The following is a 20,973-nucleotide window of genomic DNA, read 5'->3' as shown; positions in this document are numbered from 1 at the left end:
GATACTCATATGCAAAATTTCGAAATTAAATTTGTTAAAAAATGATGCCACAAAGCATTTTTTTTTAAAGGATATCGAAGTATCTCTGTATCTATATGGCTAGCTTTAAGAACGGGCAGAATTCACATTAGCCAACTGGAAAAAATAGTCACTGTTTGACTCAAAAAATGCTTCATCTGAGGTGCCTCTCTTTCAAGACTTGCAGAGGCTTGTTGTTTGCCCTGGTAGTCTTCGTATGGAGCTGGTCTGACAACCTGAGACCTGTCATCCTCAGGTAGGCCTAAGGTTCATCTAGGTCAGAGTGCTGTCTTCAAGAATGTTCAGTGGCAGATTGGGAGGAGAATAGAGTGGTTCTCTTGGTGAGCAAGTTGAACATGAGTCAATGGTTTGCACCTGTAGTGAACAAGTCCAGCTCTCCATACCTGGCTGTATTAGTACGAATGTAATTATCAAGTCAAAACCATAATTGTTTCCCCCTGTTCAGCATTTATGAGGCTGCATCTGGACTTCTGTTTACACTTCTGAGCTCCCCAGTGCAAGAGAAACACTGAAATGCTGGATCGAGCCCAGCGAAGGATGACTAAGATGTTTAGAGGGATGAAGCACATGTCATACTAGGAAAGATTGAGACAAGTGGTTTGTTCAGTTTGGAGAAAGAAGTCTTATTGTTGTCTTCAGCTACTTTATAGGGGCATACAGAGGAGACAAGAGCCAGGCTCTTCTCAGAGATACACAGTGAAAGGAAGAGAAAGAATAGGGCAAATTGCAGCAAGAGAAATTACAATTAGAAGTGAGGAAAACAGATTTCACAATGACAGTAGTCAAGCATTAGAACAGCTTGCCCAGAGAGAGTATTGGAGATATTAAAAAATGGATCTGTTCTAAACTGGCCATGGTCTGGTGGTGGGGCTGGAATGTGGGGAACCAGGTGACCTCCAGTGGTCCGTTCCAACCTGAACTGATCCTGTGATTCTCATAGGTGAATGTTAACTGCTGCTGGCAGTCAGGTGCTTAGGGACTTAGTGGCATATTGTATTGTCCTTCTGAGCTAACATTTCTAGATTTGACAAAGCAGACACAGACAACAGAGTAGCACATTGGATTGATTTTAGCTACTCAAAAAAAAATGTGGTTTGTTGGAAAACAAGTACTCAGATCTGTTTAGTAATAGCTGCTGCCCAGAGTTGGATAAGTAAGGCCTCTTTACCATACCTAAAGCTAATTCTGAAATTTATGGTAAATACTCTGTTTGCATTGAAAAATTGTGAGTGAATTGTGGCTTCATCAGCAGACTCATACCGGTTTCCATTGAGCTGGGAGGTACTGTTTGAATACAGGTATGTTAATTGTGGGTCTTTGATAGGGTTCTACTTTTATCGTTGTATCTTGTCTTTTCCCACCTTCTTACCTCTCCAGGTTGTTGTGTTGAAGAAGAAAAAGCAAATACGTGATGAACAAATGTTTATTCACTTTAACAGGCCTGTTACACCTGATAAAATATTAGTGCGTATTTTTCTGCGAGTGCGAAGATTTGTGAGAATTATTGATATATTGCTTTTATTTTTTGAGCCCCAAGTGAACCACAAATGTGATGCCAAATATGCTGCTGCAACATGTCATTAGTGAAGTGCCTGCTTTATTCTGCATGGAAGGATGTTATCTGGCTGCATTCCAGAAAGCAGCGATGCACAGTAGCTTCTTCCCATTCATACAATGGAGGACATCAACAGTGCTGAAAAAATGGCACGTGGAACAGCTAAAAAATGTATTCTCACACATCATGTATACCTGGGAAGAATGTACAAGCCAAGGTAGCTATGATATGGTCAGGAGTGGCAATTCAGACCTCTTAGTGATTCCAGTGCATGTTTATACACAACCCAGTACACAGACTCCTTCAATTTTAGTGTGTGTGGGTGGTTAGGGTTGTCCACCCATATGCAATTAATGTATCATACTTTTAACATCTTGCTCAATGGAAGATTTGAGAACCAAGTGATGTGTTTCTTTAGGCATCAAACTGTGCCAAAACATTTGGATATTTGCCTGAAGGAAGGCGAGTTTCCTATTTTCCACACCTTAAGAAAGATCAAAGGAGCCTTTCTTTAGAATTGCATGTATCAAGCTGGGACAGATCCCAGCTGAGTGTTTCATATGTTATTTTAGAAAGTAACAAAAAAAAAAACCAAAAAAAACCCCAAACCCAGCACCGTGACTACCATGACTCTGCAAACGCTGGAGCTGATCTTTATTCTTTTTCTTTGTATCTTCTGATCTCTTCAAGATAAATTACAAGGCTGTGATACCTACTATTGTGCAACTAGCTTGTGAATCCTTGAGTTACTTAGTGCCATACCATAGATATTTCTGAATGACTTGATTCTTCACAGATACATGTAAAACAAGCATTAACAGCTCGACTCTTAGCACTGAATGAATTGGACAGTGAGCACTGAGTAGGACTTACTTTACATCGCCTTCTATTTTGTATTTTAAGACATAATTTCCAGATGTTTAGCACTTAGAAGTTCTGACACATTGAAGTCAGTCAAACTGAAATACTTGAGGAAAGGTTTCTTAGGTTTTTTTTTTAATGTCTCAGGACAGGGTTAGAGGACATATATTGGTTTTGCCTCTATTAAAAATATTGTAACTTTTATAAGAGATAAGCTGCAACTTATGAAGAATTGGGATAGGATGAAGGTCAATATAGAAGGAGGGATGGTTATGAAGCATTAGGACCTGAATTCTCTCACAAAAGCCTTTTTTTTTTTCCTTTTGCTGTTAGCAGATACCTGCTTACCTAGCTCTAGTGGCCAAAACACTTAGCGGATAGCAAGCTCCTACTGCAACCTATAAGTGCATCATTAAGTACACTGACTATTTGTAAAGAATTCTTTAAGATGAGGACCACCCACAAAAAGCCCTGGAGGGAATTAGTCAGTCTCTGTTCAGTGCAGATTTAGTGAGGTGTGGTAGGCAAAACCTAAAGCCACATGTTGAATGATGAGTATGAATAGAAAGCTGGAGGAGCTGCCCTTTCCCAGAGAATGGTGGGTCTTTGAGAAAGAGATAGAAGACCTATTATGGGTCTGTGTGGTTAATGACTCTTATACCATGGGGAGCTCATGAATAAATTTAGTTCTATCATTATTTTGTTTCAGAATCTTTGATTTTGCAATTTGATTATTGGGGCGGGGGCAATTTTGTACATTGTGCAGCCTGATTGAGTCTACGCCTCGTGACATTTATAAGAAGGTTTCCAGATTATTTGCAGTGCAACAAAGAGAGAAATTAGGAAAGAGAAGTACAAGGATTAACTGATACATCAACTATTATTTTTTATACTGGATGGACTATGTTACAAAATTATCTCCAGTGTATGGAGCCACCCTTGTGAATATTTGTGCTATGATATTAACACCTTTCTGTACAATCTAGAGAGTTTCTCAGAGATGGGAGACTGTGACAATTTCTAGAGCAGATATTCAGAGACACTGGATCACCCAGGGAATGGATGATCAAGGATTGAAGCCAACTTTATGTTGCAGAGAGCAGCTATCTTACAATTAACTTGATTTCTGCAGAAAAAGGAGCAGTTTCAAGCTGTGCTTTTTTTTTAAGATTCTGAAGAATCTTAGACAATGTCTTTCCTCACTAACAGTTCCTCATTACCTCATTGCCAGAAAATTTTCCCTTTAGGGAGGTTTAACTCACCTTATAGGATCACGGCACAGAATGTTCAACTAAATGTAATAGATCAATATAGTCTTTGTCAGGATACTTGCAAATTTAGCCTCAGTATTTCTGAGAGTGAAAAGTAGGCTGAATCAAAGTTAATGAAAGTTTCAATGGTGCCAGGGTTTCAACACAGAATCCGAAGAACAGGAAGGTCCTACTGATTCTGAACACTGTACCAAGAGTATCAGAGAGAAACCTCAAAGACCTCAAGATATATGTCAGCCTGGTTTCAGTTGCAAACCTCCCGACCACAAAGGCCAGTGAACCTCAATGTACTCTTAGACTGCAAAAGAAACAATCACTTCTTATCCTGCAGAAGAGGGTTTAGAAGAAACTGCTGACTAACAGACATCACTTTTATGTGTTGTCCTGTACAGTTTTACAGGCCATGAATTTGGTAGCATTAATCAGTAATATTACTTCTTCCTACAGACATTGCCTCAGAAGTAGTGTGTAGTATTCTGGTAGGAAAGTGAAGAATGATATTAACCATTCTTCTTAAAAGATCACAAGCAAACCAAATGTTCTAGTTTTCAAATGTATTTATTATTAGCGCCTTTGTAAAACAAGCACAGTAAATTGCATTTATAGCAGAAATGAGATGTGTATGCTTAATATTAATAAATACTAACAGCAATTGTAGCTAGAGTATCAACAGTTTTCTGAAATATCAGATACTTCCCACATTTCAATGTTTAAATATCTTAACTTACCACCCATTTCAAAGACTGGAAAAAAAGGAAGCATGGTCACAATTGAAGTCTTTCTTTAATTTCAGTGATCCTATATCAGGGATTAAGACCTAAATCCTCAAAGATATTTTAATGTATTTTGCCCTCCTGAAAGTCAGGACTTAGATGATTTGACAAAAATGTACAGGCTTTAACTCATGCTTCTGCTTCTTTCCAGCCCTGGGCACTTACACTGTAAGCAGTTCAGAACCAGGACTTGTGATTTTTTTCCTAAGGTTCTGTGAAGACACCTAGCACATCTTGCAGTACTAGGGAAATACTTTCAAAATGAACTACAAAAATCTGTATTCTAAAACTGTAACTTTAATTAGGTGCTTAACATTCACATAGAAAACTAATTACCAATTTCCCTCTGAAATATCAGATACACTGCAGTTAAACTTCAATATAATTTAAGCTGCCTTGGTTTCAGTTGCAGATTCCTGACTACTTGTGTCCTGTGGTTTTGCCTGTGGCACAGCAGGTCTGAATTAATTTTATTGTCAGAAAACTCCACTGCAGGAGATGCACTAGGTACACGTGGGTCACTGAATAAAGGGCCTCTAAAGATCACAAGCATGAAAGAAAGAAAATTTTGTTTACGTGGTGTTATATTGAGCTACTGGCTCCCATTTCCTTTCACATTCATGAGAGGTGGTAACAGGACTCTTTCAACCACAGCACCTCAAAGCTGCCTCCATGCCAGCGCTCCCATTGTTTCCACTGCAGCTTGGGCTCAGCTGCAAGAGTAGGGCTTTGAGAGGGGTTGATCTCTCACGCAACAACCATTTGCAGTGTTCACCAGTGGGGCATCAACATGATGTAAGCACAGACAGCTGACAAAATGCAGCAGCTAACATTTCTAGGGCTCTAAACTTGCAATTCCTTCTTTTACTAAAACAGTTGCCATCAGATTGGAAGATGAAAATCATAGAATCATAGAATGGCCCTGATACATGACACAGAGCTGCCTCATGCAGCCAAAGCTTTCTATGCTGGTACATTTCCACAAAATAAAAACAAACAAACAAACAAATAAATAATTAAATAATTAAATAATTAAATAATTAAATAATGGGATACTAAGCCAGTTCTTTCAGTAAGTTATTTTCCAAATAAATTAACACATGAAACAATTTGAATAGCAACTGCCATTATCTGACATTGCAATTCATATGCAGTCAATAAATAATAATAAATAAATAAATAAATGCAATACAATAACACGCAGAACCTACAGTAACAGCTGACAGCATTGTATCAAAACACTATACATGTTAATGTAACATGATGGATGCTAAATGTGTTACTGAAATCTAGGGAATTTGAGCTGCCAAAATCAGGACTGTATTAATCTATTACAAAAAAGATATGTTATGGCTTCTTAATAATCTCAAATGCAGATTTTTTTTTTCTAATTACGCTTATGTTCTTGTGCTAATTCATTCTTTGCTTTCTTTAGGAGCATTGTTCCATTCTCCTAGAATCTCTTACTGTTTATCTGTAAAATAAGAGAAAGGAAATTTACATAAGAATTCTCTTCATTTTCCTCAGACTTAGATTTTTAGAAAATTTCTCAATAAAGCTTTGTGGGTCTGAGCCATCTAGTGAAATGCCACCACTCAATTTCTCTAAAGGACTCAGGACCACATAATACAAGGCTTCCTATGTCTGATGGGTATTAGGGATTCAGCTTCAACTAACGAGAGTTAGGCACCTGTCCAGCTACGGCCCTTTTGAAATATCCTTCAGTTCCCACTGGTACCTGTAAATGCTCCCATACAAATGAAAACTGGATCCACAGAACATTGTGATCTCATTTCAAATGTTTCAACAGGACTATAAGGTTACAACTTTTCAACAGTGTGACTCGGGAAGCTTGGAGGTCAGAGAGATTTGCACCTATATCTAATTGAAAAAAAAACCCGCCCCAAAATTACAAAACAGAAGAGAGGAAGAAGATTTTTAAAATCTGCATAATTCTTTTTGGGTTTGATCTAAAGGAAGCTGTTTCCATATTTAAAAATATGTTCTGACCTGGAAAGCTGGGCTGAGAGTAATTTAGAGCTGTTGGAGAATGCTAATCAATTCAGAGAATAAGAAAAACTAGGAAGCTGCTAGTAGTTTTTCTTTCTGATAGCAAATATCTCCTCTCTCTGTCATTCCCTTTCTAATTTTACTGGTAAAACTTGTCTGTATATGGATTGTCTGCTGTATTTGGACACTTAACATTGATTAAGTGTCCAAAGCTACCAGTGAACAGAAAGGATAAAAATCAGCATGGGCTACACTAGTAATGGCCAAATGCTCATATATTTCTTAAAGAATATTTTACAATTGCCTTGTTAAGTAGAACCCTACCCATGTCCATGAACCTACATCCATTTTTCTCCTCTCTGATTTAAATGGATTTTAATTGTTTCAATTTTTTTTTTAAGACAATAACTGTTTAGTCAGCCCAAAACATTCACATGTTTATTCTCTTATAGATGCTTCATGAAAAAAATGTTCAGGAGACACAAATGCTTATGAGGAAATGTGAAATAAATGAGTATTTACTCTCCTAGGTAATAAATCATCCCTGCTTCTCCAGTAGAAGGTTCTTTAAGTCTTACCTGCAAAGTGAAGACCACTCACTCCAGTATGAGTTGTAATAGCGATCCCTGGCCTGCACAGAGATCTTGTCTTTTGGCCCAATCGTTGGAATCTGAATGTACTGCTCATCAGCATCATAGACCTATGATCAGGCCACAGCTCAATTAGATGGTTGTAAAGGTCAAGCAGAACATACAATAAAGTGCCAGACATTGCAACAAGCACATGTATCTCAAAAAATCCACTGGTATTCTGTTGTTTCAAAGGCACCAGTCTTCCCTGACAGATACCAAAGTCATGAGGACTTGTGAGGACTTGAGCCTCAGCAGAAACAAACTAAAAAGCTCACTTTCCACATAGCGTTATAAAGTGATCTAAACCCCAAACTGAAACAGTCACTAAAACAAAGAGTTTATTTGTTTATCTAGGTTTTTATCTTTTTCCTTCTTCTCCCTGAGTGGGAACCCTAAAAGACAGAAGTTGCTGACTTTCAGTATCATTGAAATTTCTGCTGAGGACTCGTGGTTGATACAAGAAGCACTCCGTAGACTCACCAGTTTCTCTACCTAAGGGATTGTCCCAGACAACCCTGCTAAAATCAAGGAGTCAGCACTAGGGGAATGGCCCCATCTGCTGGTACAGGCCTGCTTAATTTTTTTTCATGTAGAAAAAATCATCCTCTAGTGTCTTTGGTTTAGTCTGTTGACAAACTGGAATGATCATTAAATTTGTACACTTTCCTCATTGCTAGACCAAGAAAGAGCAAACTGCAGTTAAGAACCTGCACTGTGGTCAACTGGTTTGTGTATTTCTTTCAGTTCTGCTGTTGATTTCTTTGCCAACCTAGGCAAATTGCCATACTGCTGTTGTGTACCCTTTAGTGATCAATGAGCAAAAGAAATAAAATAGCAAAAGAAACAAAACCATTCTGTAATTTAAAGCTAATACAGAGTAACAATGTTGAGTTAACAATTAACTAGTAACTGGAAAGTGAGTTGCAAAGGCTAGTCTTTGCCAGTCTCCACAGAAATGCTACCCAATGAGTCATTGATTACCTTATTTGCCAGTCACCTGTAAAGAAAGTCTGAGGTACCCAGGTACAAACAACACACAAGGAAATCAGTGTAACAGATCCTAGACTTCTTGATTTGGGAATTGGGATTTTCCCACATTAGGACCCACACAGCCTACTAATGAATTGATAAATACTTTTGTCACTCTAGCAGAGCTACGCAATGCTTGGCATGATTTTATCTCCCCAGTTACATCAGGGCTGCATGCACCCCAGAGTGTGTTGTTTGGATCTTACTGGTCATAGAACTGGGAAGGAGATCTTTTTCTGCCAAGAACGAACTTTGTCACATTTGGGTCTCAGACTCTTTTTTTTTTTTTCTTCCCCAATTCTAGTCCATGATTCTTGCATGCTAAGCTTATATTATTTATATTGTCTGTTCAAGCAAGAAAATCATGTTTCAAATATTATACCTCTACCTGGCTTTTGTGTTTCTTTGTATTTTCAACTTTGACCCTGAAAGTCAAAGGGAAGTAGGACTTTGGTGTGCTCCATGTTCTGGGATATGTCCAGGTCACTGTTCCATTTGTGGCCACATACTGACATTGGGGTGGGTCGGGTTTTACTGCAAGAGAAAATATAGAAGGAATTAATTCACATTAGCAGCATAATATCAGATATTGATGTACTATTGTTGATAGTTTCATAGGAATCAGATTTGGGAGCCTCCATGAGATTAAGACAGGAGTAGGCGTGATGTGTAAGTACTGCCTCGTATGCTTCTTAAGCACACTCTCAGGGTCTCTCTGTGTCAGATCCTTCTTTTTTTTTGCTTGAAGGATTGCAGAGGTCTCTGTTGGACACAGATGAATATGGGGGTTGGACTAGATGATCTTTAAAGGTCCCTTCCAACCCAAACCATTCTATGATTCTATACATATCTTCAACTCCTGATGACTGTTAGGGCATTTAGCAAATCATCTGTTTCTTTTGGATGCTGCTTCATTTTCCTGTGCCCTGTGGCATCATGGTCACAACTGGTCCTCTTATTTCCTGTCAGTTTCTATTAACCTGCCCTGGATGTCCATCTGTAAGAACGGATCAGGAGTGAAGCACACATAGTGTTAACCATTATCTCAGTAAATCTACAGTTCTCAGAAAAGAGCCTGCTGCATTATTGGTTATTCTTTGACTTCTCCTACATACCCCTATCAAAAGATGTCCATCTAATAGAGAAGGCTACAGAAATTTCTGGATGATGTGGGGGTGAGAGGGTTGGAGGTCACAAGCTACCGAGATGTTGCTTCTTCACTTCCTCATCCTCTTCTGGACTGCTGCTAAAATTTGTTTTCCACTGTTCCTGTAACTGAGGGCTTGGTACACATTTACAGTAGACTACAGGAGGGAATCCCAAGCTTGGTTTGACCAGCTACCACTGTTAGTTCCACTATCGGCAGCAAGAATAAAGCTAAGAATTCATCATGGTTCCTGGTCTACTCACTGATATCTCTGATGAAGAAGCTGCTAGTGTAGTTCTCATATTCCACCTCGTCAATGACCTCCAGGAACATCTCAACTGGCTGATGCTCTTCAGCAAATGGACAGTAGTTTTCTTTCTGGCACTGGGATGTGTATTCAGTCACTGAATTATCAGTTTGAGCTACAGGGCTGCTGCAGGTTACATCTCCTTGAGAGCTGAATACAGAACAGAGAAAAGTACTGGAAATATTGGTTTGTTCTGAGAATTTGTTGCCACAACAATAACAGTTAGTAAGGTAATGTTTTGCTGTTGCCTGTATCATTTTATGGCTGTGCTTCAACAGCTGCAGAAGAAGCTCAGTGGGAATTCTTACATTTTCAGTGCTATAGTACATATTAATGTAAAATCACAAAAGCCCTCATGCCTTAGCAGAATGAATTTATGTTTAAACCTAAACCAAGAGACCTCATTTCTTATGACCACTGTCCCTTGACAAGCTCTAGTATCTTACTTTGTTCCTTAGCCCTTTCCAAAACCTTGCTGGAAGAAATAAAGGCAGGTTAAAATGTATCCATTGGGAAATTAACAACAAAAGCCATCCATAAAGTACTACCTGAATCTGCTTCTATTTTTGCATTCAGCAAAATAAAACAGTTTGCAGTTGTTTGTTCTTTAACAAATTGAAGTAACGTTTGCTCAAGCACTCCATGTTTTGGAGAAACCCCCAAGAGCAGTGGAAGGTAGGAAATCCCCACGAGGTTCCCCTCACTTATTTCCCTCGCAGGTTTCTGCAGTGTTCCTCAACAGAGACTTGTCAGTGAACATGTGGCTTTTGCAGTGGGTAAAGCCTCCCACTCTCTTAATTCCACTGGATCTGCTGTAAAGGGACTCAGTGCTATGATTGTTTCTGCTTTTGGCTCAACTTCCTCTCTCTTCCCTGCATGAACTCTTTTTGCTATTGCTTAAGTTAGTCTGTGGCTGTACTGTAGCAGCGGTAACAGTGCAGTGGGTGTTGTTCCATTTTCAAGTCTTTATTAATTTCTGAGCAACTTCCATGACCTTATTGGTTAAGTTAGTCCCAGTGATGACTCAAAACATTTTGCAGATGTTCAGACTCTGGAAGTGGAATTCCTCGCCCCCTACATGTCCTCAATACCCTAAAATCCAGGATCTCCAACACAGAGTAACACGAAGAGCTGTTCCAACCTTGCTATGAGTTTGTTAAGGAAAGTACAAGCTTTTACCCTTTTAGACTTCTGATTGTGAACTTCACATTTGGAGTCTCATTTTCTGTCATCCATGAACATATAAAAATTCCAGAGTAGTTCTTTGCCTCACATTTTAAAAATGTCCTGTTTGGCTCTAGATGGAAAAAGAAAGAAAACATGATTTATTTACTCTTTTTCCCAAAATTGTCAAAACAGAGAGAAAACAGTAATTCAGTAGACTCCCATCTGCTTTGGCAAGTGGGGGGTACATAGACACAGTCTCATACTGACCGCTGGGCAGCCACCCGTCATTAAAAAGCTGTGTAAGTACAGTTATCACTACCAGCTGAAAGCCGGTTTACATGGCACCATATTAACCACATCTACGTGGCCATTGACAGGAGCTAGAGCATACGCAAGCTGTTGCAGATAGCTGTCAGCAAGAGATTTCTATAGACAAATCCATTGTTCCTTTCTCAAAGAAACATTGCAGCTGTTCAGTTGGCAAACCTCTGTATTCGTTACGCTGCGCCTGAGAGCGCACGCAGTGGATAATCTCACGTGTTCACATACTGGGGCACTTGGTGGGGAATGTTTCCAGTGTGAGAAGTGCATGAGGCCTCAGTACAAGCGTGTGTTTCGTTTCTGCTGCCCAGCACTGCAGACTGGCGACAACTCTCTATTGTACCCTGGATGTAGCTGACCAGCAGACCAGCCTACTGCATCTGATACATGGGTCCGGGAGCCAGGGAAAAAGCCTTGGCAATTCATAAGTTTGCAGCACTACAATGAGGGACTGCAATATAAGACATAGATGAGTGAGGTTCATGCAGAAAATGCAAAATATCACAGGCTTGTCCCAGTGGGTTAATTGTGAATGGAGAAGCCCAAATGACAGCACTTAAAATCTAGGTCAGTCCCTGGTTCTGTCAAATCATGTGGCCTTGGTTTTGCAAACCCTCTCCTGAGTGCTGGGTCTGTGAGACGGAGGCAAAGCAAGTCAATTGCTCCTCCTCCAGAAAAGCAGTGGTGTAGTATTGATGTTATCCTGTATCTAATCGTTCCTACCATCACTCCATCCTATAGGTCTAGAGAGTCCTAAATTAATCCCATGACAACAAATTCCTATCCTGCTCATCAGCTGCACCATATACAGACCCACAAAAGTAATCGTTTGCCTTTCGCTGTCAGTAAAGCATTTGAAGAGGACCCATTTTAATGTGGGTATTTCTCATGCATTTCTGCAGAGAGCTCCCTCTGGTCCTCACAAAGCTCCAATGCACAAAGCTGGGCAATATACATCACATCGCCTTCTGGCCGTACCTTTAAAACTTTTCAGAATTGACCTTATCATTTGTCCATTGGAGTCTATTTTAGTTATGAGGAAGAAATTATAGCTGACGATTTCATGGGTATTAGCTGTCAGACAGGTGTAGTTGCCAGCATCTGGGAACTCTTTCACTTCAGCAATCAGAGTCTTTCCAGTTCCCTTCAGTTCGGTACCCTTTTTCCAGTAAACTGGCAGTGCTTCATCAGATGTGTCACACGTGAGCTCCACTCTTTTCGCTGGTGTCTCATCATTCCACTCTGATTCTATGACGTACACTGGACATTGCAAAGAATGACATGTTAGCAGCTACTCATACTTAAGTGTGAAGATTGAACTGAGCCCTTTTTTTCAGCTCTACTCTCCAGTAGAACTGCTAACAAATCTCTGGTCTCTTGCCCAAGGCCTCACCATCACCCGGAAATCTTTACTACAAGAAGAGGTTTGACTTAGAAAGTTACAGCGTATCTAGAACATTCTCATCAATAGGGATGACATTTTAATGGAAAAAGTGATCTTTTCTCCACATTCGCAGAGAATCTTACAGTGGTTCATAGCCATGGGAAGTAAGCAGATACCTTTGTTTTACAGGTGAGGATGCCAGGACACACTGAGCCCAGGTATTCCTCCTGCATGTGGCCTTTGCTCACAGAATGACATGCAAAACCCCTCCATACTATGGTGCTTTGCTGTGGTGCAAAGCTATGATGCTTTGCCCACTTCAGCACCAAAAGATTGTGAGTGAGAAATAGGAAGGAGGGGTAAGTGCTTTGTATTTGCCTGTAGCTGCAAAAAAACAAAACAGTATTTCTATTTTCCATGGGGAACAATCTGTACTTGTATCACCTTGGTCCCAATGGAGCAATTACTAAGAGACAGGGCATTGCTGAACTACAGCGGAGCTAACTGGACTGCAACAGGGAGATGTGGTCTTCCTAATGCCATCTTGTGACTCTCAAGTGCCCTGCTGGTCTTTCCAAATTAGAAGACACATCACATAACAAAATAACTTGGAACAATTCCATGAAAGAAACATTATCTTCTCTTGTCTCTGCTATGTTTGGCTGAAGAACTTCCCCCACGTTTCTGCGTGGCAACAGTTTTCAGACGTAACTATCTTTGCTCAGATATACTACTGCTGTCACATGCTCCCCAACCACGTCCAGTGCCCTCAGAGACTCTTCTACATGCAAGAAGTGGCAAAAATTTGTTTCTTAGTGCAACCACTCAGCTCAGGAAATCAAGAGTTCCAGTGAGTTCTAAGATCTTTTCACTACCAGAATGAGAACTTTAAGACTTTACCACAAAACAACAACAAAAAAAAAGAAACACTAAGAAATACATGTCAAACGCTGGCTCTAAAATGGCAGAAAGCATGCAACTCTAGGAAGCTCGGAAGCTTACCAAGCTGCTTATGGATATTTGAAGCACAAGCAAGGTAAATCTTACAGACTTCACACACAAAGATTATTCTCAACACTGACAAACACATTTGCAGTTTTCAGCACCATGGTATTGCCCAGAAATCCCACAGGATAAATCATTTTTTAATGTAAAGATCTGAGGAAAAGTAATTGGATTATGTTTTCCAAATAAAACACAATGAGATTGAGATTGCTTTTCTCATGTTGATTAGGGTCCTTTTTGGATAATCACATTGAAGAGAGCCTGGATTATGGAGCTACACTGGGTCAACAAGAACAGCAAATTTGATTATCTGAATTTAGTCCAATTTTCTGGTAAGTTATTCAAAAGATTTGTTTGTTTATTACTGACCCTGTACTTTTACAAATGTATTTGCATTTGAGTTATTTACCAGAAAAGTTGGATAAACTATTTTTAGGTTTTAGATTTTACTGTGAAATATTCTTTTTCACAATTAATTCTTCACTTGTTTGTTTGTGGGCTGTTACCTAAGTCACAAGATACTGTTTCTGCTTACAGACTGCATGACTGAAAGTTTTGAAACAAGAGAACAAGGAATAGAAAATAAGACATTTTCTAATGCAAATATTCAGAATGGCTGTTGTGTGACATTTTAGGACTTCTAAATATTTTTTCCATTAATACCAATTAGTTGGCTAGTTATTCACAAACAAATAGGAAGAAACTTGGCCTAAGATACTATAGTTAATAAATTCTGTGCTTGTGGACACAAGTATAATTTTGAAATACCCTGGTGTCCTACAGTCAGCTGTAAGTGAAGACTGCTTACCATTTTCCCTCAGTTTCCACTGTGCTTCCAGAAGGGCAGCAAAGGAAAACAATGAAAGTAAGGCAAATAATAGGTGAGACATCTGTAGGGAAAAAAAAAAATTACTAAACCTCATTGAGGATTGTTGAGTGTGTACTGAAATCAAGCTCAATGCTGGACAGGGTAATAAGAAGGCAGAGTCACTTTCAGTGAATTAAGAAACATTCTCCCATTCTAATAACTTTTATACTACGCAAAAATTGAATATCAGGTTTGTACTGGAGAAGCTAAGATTTTGAACCTCTCGTTATTCATACAGCAAACCAATTTAGAGAAGAAATCACAGAACTTAGAGGAAATTGTTGTTTGCATAGGTCTTATATGGTCAGGAGCTCACAAGCATTCCCAGGTCCCTCAGTTAAATATTCCTCATGCAAGAAAAGTTCTGCTGATGCCAGTGAGGCTAGTTGTATGAATAAGGCATTGGACTAAAGGATCAATGGACATTAAATTCCAGTCATACAAAGCTTTATTTCCTGGGTTCCTTAAACCAATTCCTTGGTTTAAACATGTCAGTAGTCCTATTAAAACAAAAGTTTGCAAATAAAATGAAGGACTTGCATAAGTTTTTGGCTGGATTGTAGTCTTCACCATCTCTGTGAGAACAACTGACAGCAGTGTCAATAAAGTAGTGTAGAGCTGGCGTCAGTACTAACACTAGCTTAACTGGTACTAGTTCTAGTATCCACCTGAGGTTGTGTGGTCTAATTAATTTTGCAAGCAATTTCAGGCAAAATTCCTACTGGATTCAGTGCCACATATACAAATGTATATTTGTCCTGAATTCAAAATACAGCTAGAGCTCTTCATGAGACACAAAACATATTTGCCAAATATTGTAGTAACCACCAGGTGCATTAAAAACTTTAACGACAGCTATTTAGATACACTTTCAGAACTTTTTCAACTGGACATTAAGCCAAATGAATAGGAGTATGACTTAGAAATTTAATCTGAATTTATCTTTCAAAGTCTCTTCTGACTACAATGGGAATCTGAATGCACAGGAAAAACATAAAATTAAGTGGTTTGGTTTTTTTTTCCTCCCGAACTAGTCTTTTTCAGTGAAAGGGGAGTAGTCCTCCCGATTTCTTCTCAGGTGCTATGAAACATTTTCATTTGGGTTTAAGAAGGAAGAGTAGGGCTGTATTTCTACGTGCACCACATCTGTTCCTCCCTGGCAGCTCAGGCTATTATTAGCAGTCCTTAATCTTGACCAGAAGTCAGCTGTCTCTGGAAAAAAGCCAAGAAAGTGTGCCATCTGATTTTGTACACCACGCAGCACAGCTGTCAACAGGACCAGTGTAGTATCCAGAGAGAGCACCTGAGAGAGGAACCAGCTCACACTGCATCTGTACTCAGAGAGAGGCAGGAGCCTCAGTGAAAAGCCAGGTACTATCAGGCAGCCTATTAGCAGTATATTACTTCATTAAAAGGCAAACATTCTTAGCTCCTGACACTTTTCTACTGTGAGCAGGATTATCTGTAATTTGGGAAAGAAAAATACATTTTGCAAAATTTCTGAAAAATGCTGATTTCTTTCAATGTAATATAGTGTTCATCACTATGCTTCACAAAACCAATATCTGAAATACCAACTAAAACTTGGAGGAGGAGAAGGGTGTAAAACGTGCCTTTTTTCCATATTAACCTTTCATCAAAATTGAAACCTTGAAAGCAGAAAAGGTTGTCCTGTTTTTAGGGAAAAGTTTCAAGATTCAGGTTTTTGATGAAAAAAGTTTAAAATTTCCATGGAAAATTATTCCTTTTTTGAGATGGAGGAGAACGCCACCAACAAGCCCCCATCTCAAAATTTTATAGAAAAATTATTCAGAAATAAACTCAGTTTCTGAACATCACTAATTAGTGTAGTTGCCCAAGCACTTCATAGAAGAGTGTACCAAGATCATATGTTCCCTGTGATCTGGAGCACGAGCTGCTGTAAAACAGCACAAATTCCTTCACTGAGATCACAGAATAATTTATGTCAGAAAGGACAATACCTCTGGATGTCATGTGGACCAGCCTCAGCTCAAGGCAGGGCCAAGTCAATGGTATTGCATTTTTTTTTTAAATAGAGAACAGTCTGACCATAAATACATATTTGTCAGTGCACACACCCCAGCAACATGAATACTTGTAAGAGACAAAAGATTACTACCTTATAACATTAGCTGTTCTGTTAGTTAGATAACAATTCTGTGAGCTACATACATATCTAGACTATGCGCTTAACTTCAGGCACATAAGCATATAAATACTGTCCTGAGAAAAATGTCACAAGTACTTAAAAATGCTTTTAAATAAAAAAAATTAAGTTTTCATTGTTTCATCTGAAACATCTGGTATGAGACTTGTGTTGCCCCCGTGTTAGAGAAGAAAGGAATTCTCACCTTTTCCTGCGATGCCTGTTAGCTGAAGTTGCCAGGCAGGTTGGTTTTGTGATCTGAAGGAAGCAAAGTGCCGGCTCCCTTATAAATACTTGTAAACTCTGAAAGGAAAGGGATGCTCCGTTTCACCGCAATACCACAGAATTGCAACACGTGGCTTGAGTTCCTTTTTTACATAGTGGCAGTGCTAAAGGAAAAAAAAAAAAGTTTGGGACTCCCAGGTAAACTTTAAAGAGGAAATGAGATTATGAGATGGTTACAATGACCTTTATGGTGTGCCAGAGGCATTTCCTTTCCTGCTTGATTTTCTGTCTCTCTCATACTGCCTGTTCATCATCTGAGAAAGAGTAAATACAGAATAAATGAACTTCCAAAACTGATGGGAAATACATTATAAAGACAGAAAGAGAAAGTTAAATAAACTAAATCTATTTCTACCTGGTAAGCAAAGAGATAATTACATTAGATAAAATCCAAGCTACCACATCAACCACAAGTAGAGCTAAGGGAAAATACATTTTTAATTCTTGTTTTAGAATTGTATTTATTCTTAAAATTGAGACTTAGGTCAACAAAAAAAAAAAACCAATTAGTTCTGGCTCAGAGATAAAATTTTTGGCTCAGAGATTGTAACATTATTTTATGTAGCAGTTTTTAAATATAACCTACTTTTTTTTCTTTATAATCTGATGTTCCTTTTAGACTTGTGCTCAAGCATAAGAAAAGCCCCATATATAACATATACTTTGAAAATGAGGGAAAAGTTTCTATTTTTTTTAAATTATTTGTGAAATAGAAAACAATTCACTTTATTTGTCAGGCAAACGAAACTAAGTTGTTCTTCTAGACCTGTTCCAAACCTGAATAAGATGACTGAAAGGTTATAAACAAGAAGAAAGACATTGCTTATAAAAGCAAAAAAAAAAAAATGGTTTGAAATTCAACCTGACATGCTTTAGGAATTCATGAAGAGACACAACTCTATCCTGTGTGCTTTCTGTGACAGGAGTATTCCCACAGCCCGGAGATCAAAGCTATAATGTAGTAATCCGGCAATTAAAAGATGGTGCTTGTCTCTTCTGCTGCAGTCAATGGTTTTTCAGAAGTCCTTCTTACAGGCAAAACAACACAAGCGTCTGCAGTATGTTGCATATTTGATGCTCTCAAATATGGCACGAACATAAAACAAAAGGAGGAACAACCTAAATTAGCAGTGAGAAAAACTTGTTATGAACCTCAGCAATTCCCAGTGCATGGGGTTCCTGTTTATTCTCACACATCTGGGAGGCACAAAAGCAGAGAGGATGGCACGCTCTGCTTTGAAGGAAGGTAGTTTCAGGGCTCTGGATTAACTGTGCTGAAAGCTTCAGACAAATGTACAGCATTACCAGTGGAATCTTTTTCTCTTCTAGCTGTCCTCTTCAAAGAAACATTGCTTGAGTAGGATCATATACACCTCTGGGAGCTGAGCTTTAACTCCCTCCCATCTGAGAAAACACAAAACTAGAGCATTGCAATCTCAGATGGGCCTAACAACTTCCCTGCTGAGTCCGGCATACCCAACTTGTTACTCAAATGTCAGCCCCAGACTTCCCAGAGCTGGGCAAGAGCAGAGTGAGAGGGCTGCAGGCTGCAAGCGTGGCTTTCTAAAGCTGGTTCAAAATGGTGGCTCTGTCACAGAAAAAACCTGCTCCCTTCACATACTGTATACTGAATCTGGATCAAAGATTTATTGATTTATTCACGACACAGAATTGACCCGCAAAAAATGAACTACTCTTTTGAGATCTATATCAATAATAAAACAGATAAGCCAGAGTACTAGACACTTCCAAAATGTTGATCAATACCTATACATCTCCACCCTCCACTTATCCCAAGAAGCTCTAACCTCCCCCTCCCACACATAAACACAGTCTTGCACACACACATGTGCTGTCTTTGCATCTGGCTGATGCTTGTCTTCCTCTCTTACACGATCATTGGGACAAATGTCTTCTCAGCAAGTTTTGGGTCAACCATTCACATGCGCTGTTTATATTCCCACTCCTGTCTTAACAGCTGTTGTCATCCAGGCCGTTTTGCCAAGGGTGGGCCATGCAGACACTACACTTCTGCCGTTGCTGTTTCACTGTTCAGAAGAGAACAGCAGTCTGAGAAAGCATGTTGAGAAACACGTGGAAGAAACAGCTGGGGCACAGGAAAGTTAAAGGTATTCAAATTGTTCCAGGGGACAAAATTGTCTCCTCCTGATCCTGGTCCCTGACTACCTTTGAAACGTATGTCAGAGGGAGGCTGGGCTGTGCACCGTATTCCCATTCATCCGCTTCTCCTCCCTGAGGGAAACCGTGGAACAAAGCAGGGAAGAAGCCTCAGTGAACAGTGACAGCCTTTCCCCCCGCCGTAGTCTCAGCCTGTTCTAGTTGCAGCCTCCAGAAACACGTAGGAGAAAGAGCCCAGGTGGAATCAAGGTTAGGAAACAATTTGTTCCCATGTAAGACAATTTCCAGTTTCCAAAATTAATTTCTGTGGTATCACACAAGTTTAACAGCAAGCCAGCAATGACCAGTAAAACTTGAGAGAGGCATTCAGTCACTGAGCGGTTAAATAAGGGCACAAGTACCTTTATGTACAGGTTGCCTACTTCTTTCTCAGCCCATCTTAGTTTGCCTGTTTGCTTATGTCAGCCATGTATTATGGCTTTTCTTTCTTGACTGTAATGTCCCTAATGCATAGCTTAAACATCTGCCCAATCTGATACTAGTCTTTAAATGCCTGCTCAGTTCTGAAACACAAATAGTTAATGATTAATATAAATAAATACACATTTTCAGAGTGTATGCTTGCACACACATGCATAAAGCCTACATAATGACCTTACCTCAGTTATTGTTACAGGACACACAGAATAATACAGTACCCAAGCTTTATGTCAAGAATCCTAGATGCCAGTTATGGAGCCCAGACACATCTGTGTGGAACTTCCATGATGGGATAGTCTGCTATGATCCATCAGAGGAATTTTTAAATATTAAAACATAGAGATTGTGAAAATATCTTTTGATGACAGCCTGGTTTTCCATTATGAGCTCATATATTCTTAAGGGGAAATTTGGAGGAGAGCAGCTTCTTTCCCATCATTTTATCCTACTTCCCCTATGACACTGAAAGAGAATGGTGGAAACTCTATGTCCGTGTTTTGCTTTCCTCTGATGCAATGAAAATACTCCTTTTTGGCAGAAATGTCCTGTTTGAAAATGGTTTTCTTTTCTTTTGAAGGACAAATCATTTTTCCTTTTTGGAATGGCACAGTTATTTCACCACAATCCAGGAAAAAAAAACCTGTGCAACATTAGTAAAAGGAAGATAAATACCTGTTTGATCAGCATGATTCCTCTTTATGGAATTTCCTTCAGCATCTGGATGCATGGATGTTGGTTTGGAGATTGATGCCAAAGATCAAGTTTTATTACTGTTATTATTAATGTAGTAGCAGTGAGAAGGAACTCTGTTCTTTATATATAATTCACTAAACAGTGGTTTGTGTGAGTTCATCAGGAAATGCTGTATAATATTAGCATATCAATGAACTTTCCTAAAAAATTCCAGTTGCAAGCTCCTACGTGGAATCACTGAACCAAGATCAAACCTTGAGAGAAATGCAAAATAACAGAGGAAAAAATACATCCCACTTCTATTAAAAAAAAAAAAATCTGAGCTTTATACAACAGTGATTAATTTGCATTATGATACAACTAGAGCAGCATTGCAAGATGTCCCCTTTAGGTATCTCACCTTAAATGGAGAGGACAATAATATGTTCGCCTCATTTATGCTCCAAGCATAGAAGTTGCACAATAGTATTCCTGTGGCCTGACCTAATTAATTGGCCAGTATCATGCTAATGTAGCTAATCAGCTTTCAGATTAGAGCTAACTATTGTTCAGTGCAGGGCTGAATGTGGATATAAAACACATGTAAACACAGAGCACTAGCTGGTGCTAAATAAGAGAAGTGGAACGAAGGGGTTTTCATCTCTTAGTCCTACTCCGTTCTTCTCCAGTAAATCCAGATCTGCTCAGTCAACTTGGAACTAACAACATACTGGGTGTCTCTGTGCAGACTCCACTGTACATACAGACTGTATTTAGAGACAATATCAGAAGTTAAAAAAGAATGTGAGGAAGGAGACAGTACTATCCTGCATAAGGATAACAAAGGCAAAATGAGGTATG

General features: G+C 39.1%; 1 protein-coding gene and 1 long non-coding RNA gene across 2 annotated transcripts; one reads left to right on the top strand and one right to left on the bottom strand.

Moving 5' to 3' along the window:
• Nucleotides 1–7,083: 7,083 nt before the first annotated feature.
• Nucleotides 7,084–14,391, bottom strand: IL12B (interleukin 12B). Its single transcript, XM_010124343.2, has 6 exons — nucleotides 14,310–14,391; nucleotides 12,091–12,372; nucleotides 10,804–10,921; nucleotides 9,581–9,774; nucleotides 8,559–8,704; nucleotides 7,084–7,209 (listed from the first exon to the last, which is right to left on the bottom strand). The coding sequence occupies exons 1-6, from the start codon at nucleotides 14,389–14,391 to the stop codon at nucleotides 7,084–7,086; spliced, it is 948 nt and encodes a 315-aa protein (XP_010122645.2).
• LOC147598966 (uncharacterized) lies at nucleotides 13,363–18,911 on the top strand. Its single transcript, XR_015260133.1, has 3 exons — nucleotides 13,363–13,532; nucleotides 13,731–13,833; nucleotides 18,800–18,911. It is a non-coding gene; the product is annotated as an uncharacterized LOC147598966 (long non-coding RNA).
• The last annotated feature ends 2,062 nt before the right edge of the window (nucleotides 18,912–20,973 follow it).

The sequence above is a fragment of the Chlamydotis macqueenii genome, chromosome 14 (assembly GCF_036417535.1).
Source record: "Chlamydotis macqueenii isolate bChlMac1 chromosome 14, bChlMac1.mat, whole genome shotgun sequence".
NCBI lineage: Eukaryota > Metazoa > Chordata > Aves > Otidiformes > Otididae > Chlamydotis > Chlamydotis macqueenii.
This window is presented reverse-complemented; position numbering and strand designations above follow the sequence as displayed.

Coding starts and splice junctions, on each gene's coding strand:
- IL12B (XM_010124343.2), bottom strand. CDS start 14,391: ATGTCTCACCTATTATTTGCCTTACTTTCATTGTTTTCCTTTGCTGCC. Junction 12,373..14,309: donor GTGGAAACTGAGGGAAAATG/GTAAGCAGTCTT, acceptor TGCAATGTCCAG/TGTACGTCATAGAATCAGAG. Junction 8,705..9,580: donor CTTCTTCATCAGAGATATCA/GTGAGTAGACCA, acceptor TTTCTCTTGCAG/TAAAACCCGACCCACCCCAA.